This window comes from Athene cunicularia (assembly GCF_003259725.1).
Source record: "Athene cunicularia isolate RWA chromosome 5 unlocalized genomic scaffold, athCun1 chr5_part1, whole genome shotgun sequence".
Taxonomy (NCBI): Eukaryota; Metazoa; Chordata; class Aves; order Strigiformes; family Strigidae; genus Athene; species Athene cunicularia.
The window spans coordinates 25,872,196-25,891,084 of NW_020799101.1; the positions used below are offsets into that span (position 1 = coordinate 25,872,196).

Sequence of the window (18,889 nt, forward strand, 5' to 3'; positions counted from 1 at the left end):
GGAGGGACCGGGCTGGGGGGGGAAGGTGGGCGACCCGCGAGCTCACTGCCGCCCCCCGCGTCTTCCTCCGGTGCAGGCCGAGCCCCCGGCTGGACGGGCTGTTCCTGCGGCGGTTCCTGCGGCTGCAGGCTGTGCTTTTCCCCGGGTGGCCCTCCCCGAGCGCCCTCATGTTCCTGACGCTGCTCTGTGTCGCCTTGCTGGGTGAGCCTGTGGGGGTGGGGGGGCTGCGCCCCGCGTCTGCTCCCCCTTCCCTTGTGTCCGCCCCCCGTCCCTTTGCCGTGTCACCGCTCTTTCATTCCCTTCCCGTGCTTGCCTCTTGCCTCCAGAGCAGCTGGTTATTTACCAGGTCGGCATCATCCCCAGCCAGTACTATGAGGTCCTAGGGAACAAGGACTTCTCCAGGTTCAAAACGCTGACTGCCGTTGCCCTGACTCTGATCATCGTGAACTCCACGGTAAGACAGGCCAGAGGCTCCCGTGTCTTGGGAGGGGAAGGGAAAGCTGGCCGTAGCTCCCAGCATGATCCTCGTGACAAAGGATGTAGGCTTGCCCCTGCCCCGTTAGGTAGCTACATGTGGGACGGCCACTGGTACAAACTGTTGGGTTTTATTTAATTTTGGGAAATGGTTGTTTTTCTCACTCATCTCTTCCTGTCTGTCTCCTTGCCCTTGTTCCAGCTAAAAAGCTTCGACCAATTTATCTGCAACATGATGTACGTGAGCTGGAGGAAATCCCTCACAGAATACCTCCACAGCTGCTACTTCCAAGGCCAGGTCTACTACAGCCTGCACATGCTGCGTGAGGACATCGATAACCCGTAGGCTGCCTACGACTTCTCTCAGCCCCTTGCTTGGCTTCTCCTGGGCTGCTCTGCACCTTTTCCTGTCTTCTCTGTGTCTCTGGGTAGGGGCTTGAGCCCTAGCAGCTTTTGACATCTAGGCACAAATACCCTCTTCTGCCCTGGGCAGGAGGCTGTACCTGTTGCTGGGATCTCCCGTGACTGCTGGTCATGATGGCTTTAGGAGTAGGATGTTTCTGTTGCAAGAACAGAGGTCCACTACAACAGGGACCTGATGCTGCTATAAAACATGCTGCGAACTCAACCCTTGACACTCGGTGTGACGTTACAAAGGGCCTGGCTGGAGTTAGAGAGCGCTGCCTCTTCCTGCTTCACACAGTCAGTGTGTTAGAACAGTCCCTGTTGTTGTACCCTTTGAACTTCAGCCACTAGAGTCTCCAGCCGAATGCAGTTTTATTTAGTTGGGATTTTAGTGGGTTTGGTAACCCATGGGAGCCATGTCTGGGAAGGGCTTTGTTTTATACTGTATGAGTGCTGCATTTCCCTTTTCCTGTTCCTAGGAAGGAAATGTCAGGGGTGACTAAATGTGAGAGAAGGAGGAGCATTCAGTCCCTCCTTGCTTATCCCAGCCCACCCCAAGATCCTCTTCCAGTTTGCTTCATGCACTGTCCTGCTTACTGCAGAACTGCTGATCTGTGCGGGCTGTGCAGGGAAGTTTGAATGCCTCCCTTCCTCACAGCTGCGTGCTGACCCTGGCCTTGCAGTTTGGCCTTGCACGCAGGACACTACTGTTGTAGTGTTAAAGAGTTAAAGATCCTACATCATGTGAGAGGTAGGAGAGGTAGGGGCTTTTTTTTTCCTTCCAGAATTTAAAGAAGTTGTTATTATTAAATACTTGCTGAAAAACTAGAAAACAGGGGATAACTTTTCCAAACTGTTTGATTTTTATACAGTTGTTTTGAGACCCCAGGCTCTCTTCCTCTGTAGGGGGCATAGTCACTTCACTGGTGCCATCTCCCTTGTTAGTGGCACCAGAGGAGATCAAACCCAGGGTTCTTGTGAGAAATGGCTGTCTCACAGGGACTCCTAACGGCTGCTAATAGTGGTGGCCTTAAAGAACTAAAGCAGCATCTATGCCTCTGTTGCCCAGTGCTCCTGGCTGCCTGTCCTTGCCCCTTCGTTGCATAGCATCGTGGTGTGTGGCTGCACACTGAAATCATGCTGGGTATCTTGGATGGTTTTTCATCTGTATCATTTTTCAGCCAGACACGTTCCCTGGCTGCTTCTGCTGGCCCAGTGCTAGGAGACAGCAGGAGTAAGAGCACCCAGCTGTGCGCAGGGGGAGCAGCAGGCAAGGAGGAGGCTTAGCTTGGGTCAAACAGCCCTATTGCCCAACATGAAATCACAGCTTCATGATGCTGATGCATTTTCCAGCTGCTGTCGGGGCTACTCCCACTCATTAAATGTTCATTTCTGATAGTGTTTTGCAGTGGTATGGAGTTGCAAGGAGAGGTTAAAAAGCCACACTTGTCACCACAGCAGTGCTTCCCAGGCAGTGTAGCATGTTGGCCGTGGCCAGAAGCTCCTGCATGCCTGTCTTTTCCTTTGAGAGGGGGGGAAGGGGAGAACAGAGGCCCCTCACCCCATAACTATCCTGCTCAGGTTTATTTTTAACCAGGGAGTGTATTCACATTGTGCAATGAAATGCATGAGATAACTGGGTCAGTCTGCTCTGCAGTGATAAAGCCAGCTCTCCTGACCTTAGCAGATCTAATGTGTGGGATTTCTGCAGAGCATTTTTCGTTGCCACCTTGCTTGTGCTCAAATATCTGATCTTATTGTTTAGTGCCTGTTTTGGTGCTACTACAAAAATTCTCTTTATCTTGCAGTTCCCTGATGAGAGTTTTTTCCCTGTACCAGGTACTTAGAGAATGCACTAGAGCCACAAAGTGATCTCCCATTATGCAGTGCAAACCAAACCAAGTGTTAGATACACAGCATCATCCATGTAGAAGGAATGAAGAGTGGGTTGGGAGTGACATACAAACACTTGTGGCTCCTAGCAGGGCGTTTCAGTTTGATATTTATGTATTATCATTACACGCTGCTTAAATAAGTCATAAAAAGCAATATCCCGCCATAAGTCTATAGCACAACTAAAGTTATAACTTTATGGGAACAAGTACAGTCTAAGGAAAACGAAGAATAATGTCTATAAGGTCAGTCAGGGTGAGAGCTACCCCAAAATTAAATCCATTGCTGTTGCAGGACTGCAAGAGAGTTGAGAGATGAATGTTGTTGTATCTGCACGGATGGCTAAGCAGGAGTCCAGCCTTGCTCTTCATTCTGGACTTCAGCATTCACAGTCATGGCCTTTCCAGCTCTGCTTAGTACATCAGACTGTGAAGTCCTCATCCATGTGCTCTGGACAGATGAGATGTCAAGGCTATAAATATGCTGAAAACCTTTCCAGTTACCCTGAGTGTCACTCCTGCTCAGGAGTGGGACAGATAGGAATTGAGGGTCTGTCACCCATGTGCCTGCTGCCAGTGGAGCAAGGAGGCTTGGTGTGTTGCTGCCTGCTCTTGTGGGATGGGGGCAGGTGAAAGCACTTTCTTCCTTGCAGCAAAGGGACCAGAGGGCAGTCCGTGCAGAGCGAAGGGACCAGCTGCTGTGGAAGGCTGGCTTTGTTGGAAGCATTTGCAAGTATCCAGCAGCTGGTGAAGGCCTGGCCTGTGCCCTAGCCAGTCCTGGTAGCTCTGGTGCCTGAGATGCAGCACCAGTACTAAAGAGTTGGTGGAGGGTCAGTGGCTTTTGGTGCTATAAGGGTGTGTCTAGGAGAGGAGTGAAGGATAAGGATGCAGGACCTTTAGCACAGAGTTGGACAATGTTGTTGAATGTGGAACAAGCATGAAAGTAACAGCAGGAGCTGTTTTTCCTGGGTGCCAGGAAAGCCCTTGGGTGGGTCCTGCTGGGCCATGGAATTGTACCCTGGGAGTCACAGCTGCATGTCCCTCCCAGGCTGTTCACCTGCACCCTGTCCTAAGTTAGGTCAGTGAAACAGCCTGGCTTGTGCCCTGTTAGGCAGTTAATACTGATTCTTGCTCCTGGGCTTTAATGGTGTCAGTGGCTCTTTGTGTTGAGCAGGGACCAGCGCATCAGCCAGGATGTGGAGAGGTTCTGCAGGCAGCTCAGCTCCATGGCCAGCAAGCTCCTCATCTCGCCCTTCACACTGGCCTACTACACATACCAGTGCTTCCACAGGTAAGCACCCATCCTGCCCCGCTTTCATGCCTCTTTCCTGTGCTTTGTTTTGGAGCCCAGCACCCATGTTAGAGCTCCCCAGACTGACGCTTGTACATGTGCACGAGTGAGCTCTGCACTCCAAAGAGAATTCTGCCTTAGGGATGCTGGCCCCCAAACCTCTGTGAAAGGCAAGAGAGGTGACAGTTGAGGGCTATGACTGCTTGAGTCCGAGGCTGCTGGGTTGTCATTTTGTTTGGATTATTAACTGACCATTCTCTCCTCCTCTAGCACAGGCTGGCTAGGCCCTGTGAGTATCTCTGGGTATTTTGTCATCGGGACGATAGTCAACAAGGTATTGATGAGCCCAATTGTGTCTAAACTTGTGCAGCAGGAAAAACTGGAGGGGGATTTCAGGTGAGTCCCAGCAGAGCAGCATTTTAACTGCCTCTTGTCAACTCCTGCGAAAGCTGCATTTTTGTCCCTGTTACTACTATGTACACAGCTACTTCTCTTGTCTGTGACTTTCCCTGTGCTCAGGGAAACCTATCTGTGCAGTGCCCCATGTACTGAGCCCCTGCCACCCCTTTCACTGCCCTGTATTATGCACCATCTTGATGATTTTTTTTCGGGTTGTACAGGTTCAAGCACATGCAGATTCGTGTCAATGCAGAACCAGCTGCTTTCTACAGGTTAGTAGTGATCACAGTTGGGAGCCCAGCAGCACCTCCCTGCTTAGTGATACCCCAAAGTCTGTTGAGCTGCTGCTTGGAGCCTATAAGGTGTTTCACAGAAATGGCTAGAACACAGGAAAAAGGCCACAATCGTAGCTTGTGTTGGGGTGCCTGGTCAGTGGCAGGAAGTTGTTGCTTCTCTCTTGTCACATCTCTGCCTTTGCCCTGGGCTTTGGGAAATCATGCTTCCTCCAGGAATTTAAGCAAGCAGCAGCTGTCCTATCTCTGGTCTTCCCTACCCATGATTTGTATTTGGCTCCTTCATGCTGTAATGACTGAGCAATTCAAGTGTTGTGGTGCTGTCCCCAAAGTGGTTTGACTCAAAATCACCGATTTAATAAAGATTTATGTTGACAGACATGAAATTGATTTAAATAACTGAAATCAATCTTGGTTTCCATTGGCAAGTTTGAGTTATTTTTTTGTGGACTGATTGATTCTTACTGGTTGATGATCATTTTTCTTAATGGAGAAGATACTCTAATTACGTGCCCTTTAAGCTGCAGTACTTTTGCTCACAATTTTGAGGTTGTTTATTCTATTACTAAGTAGAAAATGGAAAAGTGAATTATTATACCAGAAAACAGAGTCTTACTTCAGTACAGTTCATTAGCAGAAAAGCTTCACTTGGTGGGAAACTAGAATTTAATTGAATTGCACAAAACCAGGCATTTGCATAGTATGAATCTTAATTAAATATAAAGGAACTTTTTGAAAGCTTGCATTCCTAGAATCTTCCAAGAGGAGGAGCAAATGGCTGGTTTTGATTGCGGAACTTCTCTAACTTGTAGAAGCTGTTAGATCTTGTTCTCTTGCACCTGATTTACCGTTGTTCTGGCAAAGGAAGAAACAAAGCCTGAGCACTGTTACCTTTTTACTTCTTTGGTTTACTAAGCCTTTGGCAAACTTGCTTTAAAAGTGAACTAAATGGGAGGAAAAGCTGAAACCAATACAGGAATCTCCCATCTGCAAAAGAAATAATAGCTCTGGTCCTTGGTGCTTTCCTCACCTTTAACTCCTTGTGTCCAAGGCTTTGTCCTTTCTGAATAGTCAGCAGCAAAGATTGCAGCTCAGTAGTTACCTGAGATGGGTTGTAGTGCAGTAATGCCAAACTGAATTCTAACTGGATGTATTTTTGATAAAGAAAATGTGTTTTTCTAAGGACCAAGAATCTTTAGAACTGAGGCTCTTCAAAAATCTTAATTTATACTTCTTTTGTGCAGCTCCTGGCCCTATCTGCTTGGGCCCTAGTGACTCTCCCCTTGAGTGGACCATGGTGGGAGTGTGGGGGTGTGATGGGCACAGGTGTGTGTTGGGTGGCAGGGCCAATAGCTGCCGCGGTAGGTCGGAGTCTGGAGAAAGACCTGGAGTCCTCTCTGCATTTTGCCACCTGAGGGCAGCCCAGCCCTTGTGGAAGAGCAGAAGGAGCTGCAACGCTTGCTGAAGGTGGTGGTGGTTTATTGCTGAGATGTGCCTCCTTTCTCAGCTTGGCTGTGGGAGCATTGCCACTCGCTTGAGTGGTGGGTGACCCCCGATGCCTGCAGAGAGATCCCTGGGAACGGGGCGGTTGTGGAGCAGGGTCACCTGCACTGGAGGCTGCATTGCTCGGGGCTTGTCCATGTCCCACTCCTCTGGGGTCGGGAATGGGAAGAGGCAGACTGGGGCTGCTGGCTGTGTGGGTGGTGTTGGCTTACCATCACCTGGACTCGCCTCTGCCTTCTCCTTTCTGGCTCCCTCTCTTCCAACCAGGCTCTGCTTGGAAAGTGTGTGTTGCTTCAGGCAGGGGCCTTGCTGACTGTGTCTGGCCTTGCCTCACCTCCTCCTATATGCAACAGCAGCATCCCCAGGTGCTGGAAGAAATTTCAGGGCTGCTTGTTTCAGCCAGAGTTTCTTGGTGAAGCTCTTCAGGAACGTGCTTTTGGCTGTTCCGTTCCTGCAAGCTTGTTGCTTGGAGGCTAAGGTGCCAGACCCTTTCTGAGCCTCAGTCCTAAAGCCTGTGCTTTGACCTCATTGCGGTGCTCCTGGGATGTCTTTTGGCATGTTGCAATCTTACTTTACAGGGCTGGGCGAGTGGAGCACATGCGCACAGATCGGAGACTGCAGAGCCTGCTGCAGACCCAGAGGGAGCTGATAGGCAAGGAGCTGTGGCTATACAGTGAGTGGGGAGCTTGGGGGGTGTAGTGGGGTGTGTGTTAGCTCCACTGCAGTGGTCCACAGGCTTGGGAACCTCATTGCTAGAGCAACAGCACTGGGTTTTCTGCTCCTGCCTCTTGCTGGTGCATGAAAGCCCCAAGGGTGAACAGAGGGTGCCTCCTGCAGTCCAAAATGGGAATTCTGTTGTGGAAAAAAAAACAGAGAGCAAAGTTTTGGAGGATCCAGCTAAGTCATAGAATGCAAACCCCGAAAGGGGAATCTTCAGGAGCCTGTGCTTTTTGTGGGGCAGGTGTTCAACGGCTAGGAAGAGAGGGAAGGGCCTGAGCTTTGGGGAAGGAGAAGACTGTATATGTGGTTGGGAGCTGTGGAAGCTTCTTTCATACAAAGCCTGTCCCCCGAAAACCTCCCTTCTCCCATTGTCGCTGGCTCTATGTTTGGGCATTAAATGACCACTATCCACTATCAAGACAGCTCTTTCTCTTCTCACCAGCATAGTGAGCTTCTGAGCAACGTAAGGGAGTGAGAGCCCTGAATACCGGAGTGTTTGGGGGAGTTGGGGGTCTTAAGTCTTTCTGCCTGTCCTGTGCTCCAAGACAGACTTCTCAGCCAACCTCTTGCCCCAGAGCTTCCTTTTTGCCCTCCCTCCTGTTTGTTGTGAGTCAGCCAGGCCCCTGAAGAGTAGAAACAAGCAGGCAAAGTGTCTTTTGCCCTGTGGTGGTTCCTGAGCTCTATGTCTGGATGCTTCTCTGTTCAGGGGCCTGTCCCAGAATGCTCTTCACTTGGCAGATGGATTTTCACCCTGCTGCTTGTGCTGTCCTGTGAAATGAGTTTTGTTCTGGTGCATCATGAAGGGCTGAGGCAAGACCATGGGTGGTCTTCTGACCAGGCTCATGGGCTTCCTCTGACCAGCTCTTGGGCCTGGCTGGGACAGAGGTTCCTACCCTAACTCACTGTCTTCTCTCAATGTGCTTCTGCCAAGTTGGGATCAACACCTTTGACTACCTGGGCAGCATCCTGAGCTATGTGGTCATTGCCATTCCCATCTTTTCTGGGGTCTACGGTGACTTGAGTCCAACAGAGCTCAGTGCTCTTGTCAGCAAGGTGAGCCAAGGGTGATCTCCCAGACCTCATTGTGGAGGGTGGGTGGGCATTGAGGATGGAGATTTCCTGGTAGCATTGGGGCTGGGTGGCCTGCAGCTATTGACCTTCAGGTTAGACTGTCCCTGCCTATGGTGGCATGGAAATAGGAGCTTGGAGCCAGCTGGTATATGATTAACCTGGGAGTGAGAGCTGTCAAGGACACATCTATGTAAGTGTTTCCTAGCTCAGAGCTCTCTGTCTAAAAAAAACAGGAGGTCAGAAAGCCTCTGGCTTTGAGTGATGTAGATGGGGATTGGGTCCGTGCAGTGCTGTGGGTCAGAGTTGTGCCCTGGGCTGCTGCCTGCAGTGAGCCTGGCCACCTGCAAGGCTGAGCTGGCTTGCATTTGCCTTCCTGACCTTATTCGTTCCCCGATACCTAAAACCAGCTTGAGATAGAGAATGCAGAGCTAAAAATAGCTAAGTGGGCGCTGCAGGCTGAGATGCCCAGCCATGTACGGTGCTGGAGCAGGGCTGGTGGCATGGATCTGTGTGAGTGTGCTGGGCCCCAGGCTCGTGAGCAGACACTCTGCAAACACCGTTCCTGGGTGGCAGGAGATGCATCCACCTGGCAAAAACTGTACTGAGCAGGGAAGCCCTGGTCCATCCAGACACGGTGATCTCTTTCACTCCCACTGCCCTGGGTGACTTCTCTACCACTCCTGTATCTTGCTGGACTGCTGACATGGCCAAATGTCTGGTCTCCTTGGCTGCCTCCTTGCAGCCATGGAGGAAGGTGCAATGCCCCAGCTCAGCACTGACCCTTGCTCTGGCATGTGATTTCTCCCCAGAATGCCTTTGTTTCCATCTACCTCATTGGCTGCTTCAGCCAGCTTATAGATCTCTCCAGCACTGTGACCGATGTAGCTGGCTACACACACAGGTGAGCTTCTCTTCAGGCAGGTCTCTGCAGCAAAGGGAGATTCTGCCCAGGTCTGTGCTAAATAAATAAGAAATGGTTGCTTGTTAGCAAGCCCGGACAAGTTGGATATTGCAAGGAGGCTGCTGGAGTTGTCCTTGGCGTTCATGCAACCTCTTGTTTGTCTAGGATTGGTGAACTGCAGGAGACCTTGCTGAGCCTTGGAAGGAAAAGAAATGATAACTACACAGAAGCCAAAGCCAGCTGGGATTTGGATGAGTGAGTCTCCTCTCAGCAACTGGCTGGCTTGCAGCTTACATGCCAGACTGTGGGGCTGTTGCAGGGTGGAGGTGGCCCTTGGTGTCACATGCAGCCTGTTGCATGCAGTTGGTTGTGGCAGGCAGTGCCCACTGTGATTTGTCATTACCGGGGTGTGTGGGGCAGGGCTGCTGTCACAGAGGCACAGGAGTTCTGAGGTGCCTGATCTTTGCCAATCTCAGCATGATCACTTACCCCCAGATCTTTCCTCCTTTGTCTTGGTGGTGGCTCAGCAGCTGTTCTGAGGAGGACCCAGTGCCAAGCGACACAGCTTTCCTTCTGGAACAAGTGACACTCTTGGTGCCATCCTCTGGCAAGGTACTTATCAAGGATTTGAGCCTCAGCATCTCCCAAGGAAACAGTGTGATGATTGTGGGGAACACTGGCACTGGGAAGACATCTCTTCTGAGGGTCCTTGGGGGACTCTGGGAGACCACACAGGGTAAGGACTGCTGCTCACTGCAGCTTTCTCTCTCTTGGGACTGCCCTGAGTTTGGAAGATGGCAGTGTGGGGTTCTGAGGCCAGTGTCACCTTGTGATGGTGAATGTGTCACTGATGCACTGGAGACACCCATCCCTATTGCATAATCTGCTCTGGCTTTCACTGCTTTGCCCTGGGTTGCACATATATACTCTTTCTGGGATTTTTTGGCTAATTCATGGGGTAGGACTGCACAGGGAGCAGTGAGGAGTTGTCAACTGGTACTGCAGGCTTGGCATGAATGTGTCTCTGTGCAGGGAGCATCAAGATGCTGACCTGCTTTGGCCCCCGGGGAGTGGTGTTCCTGCCGCAGCGGCCCTTCTTCACCGACGGAAGCCTGCGTGAGCAGGTGAGCACAGGGGCTGCCTCTACTCTGACTGCAGCTCTGCTCCCAGCTGTGATAGTGCCCTGCGAGCCTGTGTGCTGCAGAAAGGCCTGCAGGAGGGAAGATGCCTGTGGCTGCTCCTTTCCTCGTGCCCGAGTTCACTGCCACCGCCATTGCATCTCTGATAGACTATGTCCGGCTCCCTCTGACATGGCTTCTTTTGCTGTGTTAAACAGGTGATCTACCCTCTGAAGGAGATCTATCCAGTTTCAGGTATGTGGAAATTCATTAGAGCAGTGAGCCAACCCTGTGGTGTCAGTTCCTTGTCCTGTACCCAGTGCAGCTTCTCCCCTACCATGCCCCATCAGGACCACTCATCCATTTCACTTTTGTTGCTCTCTACTTTTCCCTGGAAGATTTACCTTAGTGTAGATTAAGGTCAGCCAGCTCTGTGTTACCTTTCTTTTGGGAGGAAACGTATTTTTTTGATAAGAACATATTTTCTTGATGCAGTGAAGACAAGCTGGCCATGCTCTGCATGTTGTGTTAGACATGATACATGTTGAGGCACCTTGCTATTGGAATCGATCTGATCTGTCTGTTACAACCTGCCTTTGGGCAAGCCATGTTTGCCTTCATATCATTTTCCATCCACGTCCATCTTTCACTGTTCCTCTTTTTCAAATGATGTCCCAGGGCGTTGCATGCTGTTGAGGTCAGACTATGTGGATCCTTTCTCTCTCCTGCCCTCCTCCCAAGCCAGACCGCATGTGGTCTGCTGCAGTTTGCAGATGTCCCAGTTGAAGTTTCTATCTGAGTGAAGCAGCGTTACATGCTGCTTTCAAACACTTGGAAGTCACAGTCTTGCAGAGAGTAACTGCAGCCATCAGCTGCTGTTGTGGCTCTTCAGCAGCTTCAGAGAGGTCTGTGGGAGATGCAGAGCTCTTCTGCTCAGCTTCCATTGCTGCTCGACTGCACCAGCTCAAGTGTATGTTCTGCTCCACAGCTGGTTCACCCTGAGATTTTTCCTGTCCCATGCAGGATCCATTTGCTGGCTGTTACCCGAGCCCGGCTCCCATTAGTCCTCCACCTGCAGCGTACAGTGAGCAACTGGTGGGCAGGGCTTGGGCAATTAAAGCTTGGATCCTTGTGTTCTGGCTGTGTCTGTCTGTGACCATGGACTGAGCCAACTCTCAAGTGTATCTGTGGAGTCCAGCTACCTCCTGGCATGCTGCTTACAGACATGGTTAATGTTCTTAAGGAAGGTCAGTCTTTGGGAGCTATCTGTGCCAAAGCTCAGGACCTGATATAGTTAAGTGGTTGAGTCAGCTACACTGGACCTCAGGAGATCCTCCAATACTTCCCTTCTGCCCCACTGACAACTCCTTGCAGCTGTGGCCTCTGCTTATGCTTTGCTGCTTTCTCCCCTAGGGTCTGCAGATGATGAGAGAATTGTGCGATTCCTGGAGCTGGCTGGGCTGGTGAGTCCCTGGTGGTGGTGCTGCCTTCTCTCCTGGTGCTGCCAGCGAGGATAGAAGGGATGAGGTTTTGTGGCAGCACAGCATGACCATGTGCTGGACACGTGGGGACATTGTCTGCAGCTGGGACAGGACTGTCCATGGGACAGGCAGAGGAGGTGGGGGATACAGAACATATTCAGCTCAAGCAGGAAAAGACTAGCAGGAAGGGGGTGGTTGTGCTCAGGCCTGTGGGCTGACAGGGTTGGGGTGGTGTTCACAAGTCTGCTGTGCTCTCTGCAGACTGATTTGCTGGCGAGGGCTGGAGGACTGGACAAGCAGGTGGACTGGAACTGGTAAGGGAGCTCACCATTGGCATGAATTTGGGTGATCCCTCTAGGTGGGGAATGCTTCTAAGCAGATGCACATTGCTGCTGGACTTAGGAACACCTGTGCCCAGCTGTGTCCTGTGGGAGGTGGGCAGTATACAGACGCAAAGCCTTCATGCCCCAAGCATCAATGCCAACAATCACCAGCCCTGCTGCTCTGCAGGCAGCTGACTGTGCACAGGGGTGCAGAGCCAGTCCAGTGTGGAGCGGGGCACGGGGGACACACAGGGACAGTTGCTTGCTGGGGTCTCTTGATATCAGCAATCATAAGCTCTTTAGCAAATGAGCTCTTTTTGTTGAGGGAGCTTTTGAATCTCTACCCTGCTGCAGGTATGACATGCTGTCCCCAGGGGAGATGCAGAGGCTCTCATTTGCACGGCTCTTCTACCTTCAGCCAAAATATGCAGGTGAGTGAGTGAGTGACTGCGAAGGAAAAGAAAGTTGAGGGGGAAGGCAGGGCCAGCTGGTACAGAGACAGCTTATGAAATCCCTTCTTTGCTTAGGAACATGCTTTGTCTTGGCCGTTATTTTAGCAGTGTAGCATGCAGAGGCTTCAGGGGTGAAAGTATTTTGTTATCTGTGGAGTGTGGTAAATCAAGAGACTGTATGTAAGGTTCTCTTTGGAACTAGTGATTAAAGTTCTTGGCCCAGATCTGATAGCACCTGAAGAAGCACCATCTCAGCATGCTCTCCAGCTGCCACTTAAAGAAGCATGCAGGCGAAGGAGTGTGCTGTCAGCTGCCATACCTGAAGCTCGTGAATGCCTTTAGGGTTGTGGAAGCAATGTGGGAAACGTAGCTGTAACACAGCAAAAGAAGACAAAGGAGCACTGGGAGAAATAGTGCTGGGAGATCACAGAAGCAGCTCCCGGTACAGATGGGGCTAATTCCTTTGCACACCTAGATTGCTAGTGACTGCTGGGGGCCAGGGGGAGGCTGTTAGAGGACTTGTCATGAGGGCCAGAGTGCATGTGGGTGAACAGAGCTGGTGTTGTAGAAAATAGCCACACATAAGTACCTCTCTTCCCCTGAAGCCTGTGGCATGGCTCAGTGCTGTCTGGGCAGAAGGAACCTGTGGATTGCAAACTAAAAACTGTAGAGATGACATAAACCAAATTGATTTATCTGTTCCAGATCTGTAGTATTTACCCATATCTGACAGGGAGGTGCCTCAGGCTGTCCTGGATGCTCCAGGTGGGGTCTGGACTGGAGGGATGCACAGGCTGCTGCTCAGCCTGGCACTCTGGCACACGGCCTGCCTTGAGAAGGTTGTCTTGTCTTTCACAGTGGGGATGAGGCAGTGACTGGCAGCTGAAGGAGAGGAATGATGTAAACGGTGCTGTTTGGGTAAATTCAGGGGCTTGTGGGGAAGGGCAGTTTTCCCTGTTGACTGACATGAACTCTGACAGAGGAAGATCAGAGTCCTTGGGCTTCTCCTCGCTTGCTTTCTGCAGATGTTCTTGGTGAACTCTGGTTAATATGTGAAATGTTCTTGGCAGTTGCTGCGCTTTTATCTAGGGGGAGATGACTGGTTGGAGAGGATTTGTGGGGCTTACAACTTTTCTCTCAGTACTAGATGAAGCCACCAGTGCCCTCACAGAAGAAGTGGAGCATGAACTGTACCGTGTGTGCCTTCATCTGGGCATGACGCTGATCAGTGTGGGACATAGACCCAGCCTGGAAAAGGTGAGATAGGGAGACAGTGCTCCACGCCTCTCTGGTGGTGGCAGGACAGGGAAGGTGGAGAGGGTCCCTGGTGAGCAGAGGCAAATGACTGAGGCGAGGAGGACATGGCCCTGTGGGAGGACATGTGGGAGGACATGACCCTGTAGAGACATCCCTCAGTTGTTGTGTTATTGAATTGCAGTTCCACAACTGGATTTTGAAACTTTATGGGGAGGGAAGATGGGAGCTCACTCGATGTGAGAAGATGAAGCGGCTCCCAGCTGGGGAAGAATGCTGAAAAACATGCCCTTGTCTGGCCAGCTGCAGAACCTGCACACACGTGGGAAAGATCTTAATAGCAGACATGGAACTGCCAAGCTAGCAGCTGTCAACAGTGGATTCATCCAGTGCAAGACTAGTTCTGGATTTAGCTGGTGGACACAGAGCTAAGTCTGAACTCATGGTGTGGGGTTCTGCCAGGAGCAGACACATCTATGCCATCCTTCTCCCAGCCCCCTTCTGCTGCCTCCCTGCCTCTCATGGGGGAGAGGGCTGAGCTACTAGGCTGCCCAAAGAGAAGATGCTGCCTCATGGGGCTCGTAGAAACAACGGCCAGAGGAACCTCCACTTGTCCAGGATGCAGTGGTGCGAGGCTAGGGTGCAGCTTCCTGTTCTGCCCTCTGTGCCTCGCTGGGACCTCTGTCTCTTTGATATACAGCTCTGCAGAACAGACTTCTGTACCTGTGGCTCTGTTGATGGTTGTGCTCCCCAGCTGGAGTCAAGGGATGCACTGTGAGGGGGGGAGGATGCTGGCACAGAGAGGGGGCATGTCTCTGCTCTCCTTATGACACACAGTTGCAGGTCAGAGGAACACTTTGTATTAAAATCTGGGCCTGTTTTCCAACGATTTTTGTGGGGAAGGGTCAGTATTTGTTAACCAGAGTGCTGCATCTTTTCCTTCTGTGGTTTGCTTTGGGAGGAGATGGCAGTGGTGGTGGACTAGACTATAGCTGAAGAGCAGAGCAGGGATAGGAGTGATACACCTATCCAGGGCTGGGCATCCTGCCCTGCTGCCACCTTCGCAGCTTCTGCAAGGCATGAGGAGCCCCAAGAGGGCCAACTGCTTTTAGGGGAGGAAACAGCTTGCCTCCCCTTACTCTTCTGCCTATGATGAATCATTTTCTCTCCTCTGCCTCCCATAGGTGTGTGAAGACAGGTTTTGAGGGTCTCTGTGTTGCAGAGAGGTCACTCAGGCTGCAGTGGAGGTATGGGCTCTGAGCACTTACTGGCTGCCAGTTGCTTAGTGACATTTCTGGGCATGGCCCTGTTCTGCAGTGGAGGAGCAGGAGGTGGTTGCTGGCAGAGCCAAACTAGTAGCTCTTCTGCCCTTCCACCAGGCGCTTGTGTCCTTCTATGATCTGCTGCACAGCTTCATGGTCATCCAGGGTGGTTAGGTCTCCGAGCTCACTGGCCTTGTCCTCCACGATTTTCCTTAGCACCCGACGCATAATCTTCCCTGAGCGTGTCTTGGGCAGCCGGTGTGTGACCTGTGATGGGGAGGAGCAGGGCTAAGGCTGAGGGAAAGGGGTTGGCCAGGCTACCAGCGTGGATGTTGGACCAGCCTGCACAGGTTACCTGAACGTACTCCGGAGCTGCGTACTTGGCGATCTTCTTTGAGATGAGTTCCCGTAGCTCAGCAGCAAGAGTCTCCTGTGTGTAGCCACTGTCCTTCTTCAGCACAACAAACACATAGGCTCCTGGCAGAAGGACCATCAGGTTACTGAGCACCATGCACAGCATGCTCCTGAGCGCCTGCCTGGACCTAGGGCCAGGAGAGGTCCCTCTCTCCTGGTAGCCTCAGGGAATGCTCTGTAGCCTGAGCTGTAAGTGCTTTTGGTCATGGTGCTGCTGCTGCTGCCTTAATGCAAAGCCCAGCTGGCCTCAGGCATAGGTTGTGATGGCTGTGCTAAGATCCCCAATAACATGCTGTACGGCATTGGCACAGTGTTGCTACCAGAGGTAGGTGTGACAGTGCCACTTCCTACAGTTGTACAAGAGCCCCGGGGAGAGACATTTCAGGGGAGGCAAGCAGGCATCTTACCTTCTCCCTTGATCTCATGTGGGTAGCCGATGACAGCAGACTCCGCCACTGCCATGTGGTGATTCTGGAAGAGAACAGAGCTGGGGTTTGGCTTGGTGCTTTTGGCAGGCTGGCTGCCACCTGGAAGCTGCCCTGCCCTGGCTTGGCTGCTACAGCCCACAGTAATGCGGAATGATAAGGAAGGACCTCAGCTGCTCTCTGCTTTTTCCTTCTTGCCTCAGCAGGTCTGTCTGCAAACACAACTCTTTCCACCTGCCCCTGGCTGCTTTAGGCTTGCACTTTATAGACGTTGTTCTGTGCCTCCACGTTGCTCCATCAGGTCCCATAATTTTTACTGGCCTGCAAATGCTCCTCCTTAACATGCTGAGCTGCTGCTTTGGGAATCACCCACTTACAGCATCAGCCTTATTGGGCTTTGTCCCTCCCCTGCTGCAGAGAGCCAGAATAGAAGGAGAGAGGGTGGGAAGCTGTTCCCACAGGCAGGTGGTGGGTCCATTGCTTTTCCCTGCTGCTACAGCAGCAGAATGTTCCTGTATGTATTCTAAAGAGGTTTCCCTGAGCACCACCACCATGCCTTCGTTGTCCTCTCGTATGGCTCTGCCTCCCACCCACACCTCTTACCACAACATCCTCCACTTCTGCAGTGCCCAGCCGGTGTCCGCTGATGTTAATGATGTCATCCAGCCGTCCTGTCAGCTGGTAGTAGCCCTCACTGGTACGATACGCACCATCCCCAGTGAAGAAAAACCCTGTAGTGGCCAGAACCATGCACGGTCACTTGTTGCAGTGAGCATGTGACCTCCTCACCAGCTGCCCTCTTCTCCTCTCTGTTGGCAGCAGGACTCATGTACTCTGCTCCTTCCTCAGCTGCTCAGAGTGAAGGTCTAACTTGTACTCTGCTCCTTCCTGAACTGCTCAGAGTGAAGGACTAACCTTCCTTGTTAGCCTTCTGCCTCTGTTGGTACCAGTTCTGTCACCAGGCTCCTTCCCTCATTCTGCAGTGTGCAGTTTAAGGCCCAGCCTCCCTCATCACCACAAGCTAGCAGTGCTTTGCTCCAGTGCAGGTGTCTGTGGTCCTGCTGCTTCTCCCCTTTGCTTCATGTCAAGGCACACATGCTTTTGGGCTTGCTCAGTGCCTCTGAATGAGTCACAGAAGCTGACAGGGTTTGCAAAAGATTCGCCAAGAGGTCTGTCTGTGCTCGAGAGGACTGGGAACAGAAGGACAAATCCACAGCCCTAAAAGCATATGTGATCTAAGGGGGAAGGTTGGTGAGAGAGACCTGTTCTCAGGGTGATGCGGAGGTATTGGGCGTGAGGAGATGAAAGACTTCAACACTGTGGATGGTCTGTGAAAGAACAAAGCAGCAGTACCAGCTCTCCCGAGTTCTGCTCCTGTGCAGAAAACCAGCAGGCGGACTCAACCATACCCAACCAAACACCTCTGCAGTGATCTGCCACCTTTTCCTTACCTGGATAAGGAGTCAGATAGGTCTCCAGAAATCTCTTGTGGTCATTGTAAATGGTTCGTGCCATACCTGGCCAGGCTTGTGAGATGCAAAGGGCTCCAGAGATGTTGTTTTCCAGAAGGACATTTCCCTGTAAAATAGTTACCTTTTAGTAACCATGGTTTCCAGTACTTGGGATGTTTAGTCATTGCCTATTTAACAACCTTGTGATGGAGATGTCAGGGAAGGCAGTGAGGAGAGTTCTGTGTCCCTAACACAATGGGACAGGCTCAGCCTCTCCCAGCAGATGTCTGCAACCAGCTGCCTACCACGGTGGTTCGCAGGGCCCCAGCAGGGAGTCTGGCTTTTGCTCCCTAGCTACCTCACCTTGCAAAGACATGCGCCAGGGAGCCCAAGCACAGCTTGTCTTGTCAAGACAGAGCAAGCTAGAAAACAGCTCAACTTCTGCACTGGTTGGAGGAACAGCTTCACTGTTAGTCTCTTTCCAGTAAAGTAAGGTGCTACCTAGCAGAGGTGAGCAGGAAAGATGTGCTTACAGATCTCCAGTCCCATCAGCAAGTACATGCTGCAAGTGCCTGGGGGAAAGCAGGCTGAACCAGTGCCTGGGCTGCAGGTTATAAATGTACCTTGTCGTCCAGGAGGGAGGGTCTGATCCCAAAAAAGGGTCTCATAGCCATGCCTGGAAGGATTTCGGCACCAGGATTAGAAGGACGGGGAGATATACAGATGCCTCCTGTTTCTGAAGCAAAAGAAACTGTAATGGTCATCAAAGTCAGCAACAAGAGGACAGCCAGGTAGCACTGCTTGGCCAACAGCCTTTGCCCTGGCCCTCACTGCACCCTGCTGGACCATGGGCTGGGGTTAGGTTTGCCAGGGAGCTGGAGAAGGCTCTTTGCATCAGCAGAGATCGGCTCCCTACCGTCAGCACCCCTGTGTTTCTCTGGGTTAGCTTTAAGGACCATTTCCCTCTTCCATGTTTTGGTGCCTGTGGCCCCTTACAGCATTGCTTATACAAGAGTGTCAGTAACAACCATTCCCACTTGGCCAGCAAAGCAGCAACAACTGGGAGAGCAGAAGCTGGAACGAGGGGTCATACACATCTCACCAGTTTGCCACCACGTATCCACTACTGGGCACCGTGTCTCGCCGACCACGCGGAAGTACCATTCCCATGCCTCCTTGTTAATGGGCTCTCCCACTGCAAGGGGAAAGACAAGGGGACAGAGCTGAAAGACCAGGTCAAAGACACAGCTTCCCAGGGCCTGCTCAGAGAGCACCCCACAAACAGCACCCCACAAGCAGTGCAGCCTCCTGACTTCCTACTCTTATGTGAGGCTGTTCTTGGCGTTTGTGGGAAGAAGCAAAACCTGATGCCCAAGGATTTGCCCCTGCAGCCCACAGCACCAGCAGTTACCTGAGCCAAGCACTTTGAGAGAAGAGCGGTCATACTTCTTCACCCATTCATCACCGTATCTCAGGAGCAGGCGGATGGCAGTGGGTGCCCCATAGAACTGGTTAATTTTTAACCTCTCCACCGTTTCCCAGTAACGGCCTGGAATGGAAACAGGGCCAGTAACAACCCACACAGGTCCTACCAGCCTGAGACCAAGATAGAGGGAGAGGAGGTGAGAGCAATGGCTCTCTAGCAGTACCTGGACCCTCAGCCAAGCTAATCCCGTTCTGAGAAGGACTAAAGCTGTCCAGGAGCAGCAGTGGCCCCTTTTTCTCCACATGACCTAGCTCTGCTACTCTCACTGCTACAG

General features: G+C 51.7%; 2 protein-coding genes across 9 annotated transcripts in view; one reads left to right on the top strand and one right to left on the bottom strand.

The window, feature by feature from the left end:
- The first annotated feature begins 41 nt into the window (after nt 1–41).
- The window catches only part of ABCD4 (ATP binding cassette subfamily D member 4), a 24,879-nt gene continuing 6,031 nt past the window's right edge, over nt 42–18,889 (top strand). Inside the window, exons 1-18 of one of the 8 annotated variants that reach the window (XM_026849902.1) lie at nt 42–201; nt 327–454; nt 677–816; nt 3,946–4,062; nt 4,333–4,458; nt 4,683–4,733; nt 6,836–6,930; nt 7,909–8,030; nt 8,858–8,949; nt 9,115–9,204; nt 9,480–9,685; nt 9,982–10,073; nt 10,286–10,322; nt 11,481–11,530; nt 11,810–11,862; nt 12,226–12,302; nt 13,465–13,580; nt 13,762–14,466. In XM_026849902.1, coding sequence (XP_026705703.1) covers nt 168–201; nt 327–454; nt 677–816; nt 3,946–4,062; nt 4,333–4,458; nt 4,683–4,733; nt 6,836–6,930; nt 7,909–8,030; nt 8,858–8,949; nt 9,115–9,204; nt 9,480–9,685; nt 9,982–10,073; nt 10,286–10,322; nt 11,481–11,530; nt 11,810–11,862; nt 12,226–12,302; nt 13,465–13,580; nt 13,762–13,857 — 1,722 coding nt within the window. In that variant the 5' untranslated portion in view covers nt 42–167 and the 3' untranslated portion in view covers nt 13,858–14,466. Of the gene's footprint in view, nt 202–326; nt 455–676; nt 903–3,945; nt 4,063–4,332; nt 4,459–4,682; nt 4,734–6,835; nt 6,931–7,908; nt 8,031–8,857; nt 8,950–9,114; nt 9,205–9,476; nt 9,686–9,981; nt 10,074–10,285; nt 10,323–11,480; nt 11,531–11,809; nt 11,863–12,225; nt 12,303–13,412; nt 13,581–13,761; nt 14,467–18,889 lie in introns of those variants that run through there. The other 7 variants (XM_026849905.1, XM_026849903.1, XR_003398523.1 and 4 more) reach the window with 7 other exon arrangements.
- Nucleotides 14,579–18,889, bottom strand: part of LOC113480757 (acetyl-coenzyme A synthetase 2-like, mitochondrial) — a 33,142-nt gene continuing 28,831 nt past the window's right edge. The window contains exons 9-16 of the mRNA XM_026849901.1: nt 18,541–18,678; nt 18,232–18,324; nt 17,753–17,865; nt 17,130–17,256; nt 16,282–16,409; nt 15,661–15,724; nt 15,195–15,316; nt 14,579–15,106 (exon numbers count right to left, since the gene is read on the bottom strand). Of these exons, the coding sequence (XP_026705702.1) occupies nt 14,930–15,106; nt 15,195–15,316; nt 15,661–15,724; nt 16,282–16,409; nt 17,130–17,256; nt 17,753–17,865; nt 18,232–18,324; nt 18,541–18,678 (962 nt within the window). The 3' untranslated portion in view covers nt 14,579–14,929. The remainder of the gene's footprint in view (nt 15,107–15,194; nt 15,317–15,660; nt 15,725–16,281; nt 16,410–17,129; nt 17,257–17,752; nt 17,866–18,231; nt 18,325–18,540; nt 18,679–18,889) is intronic.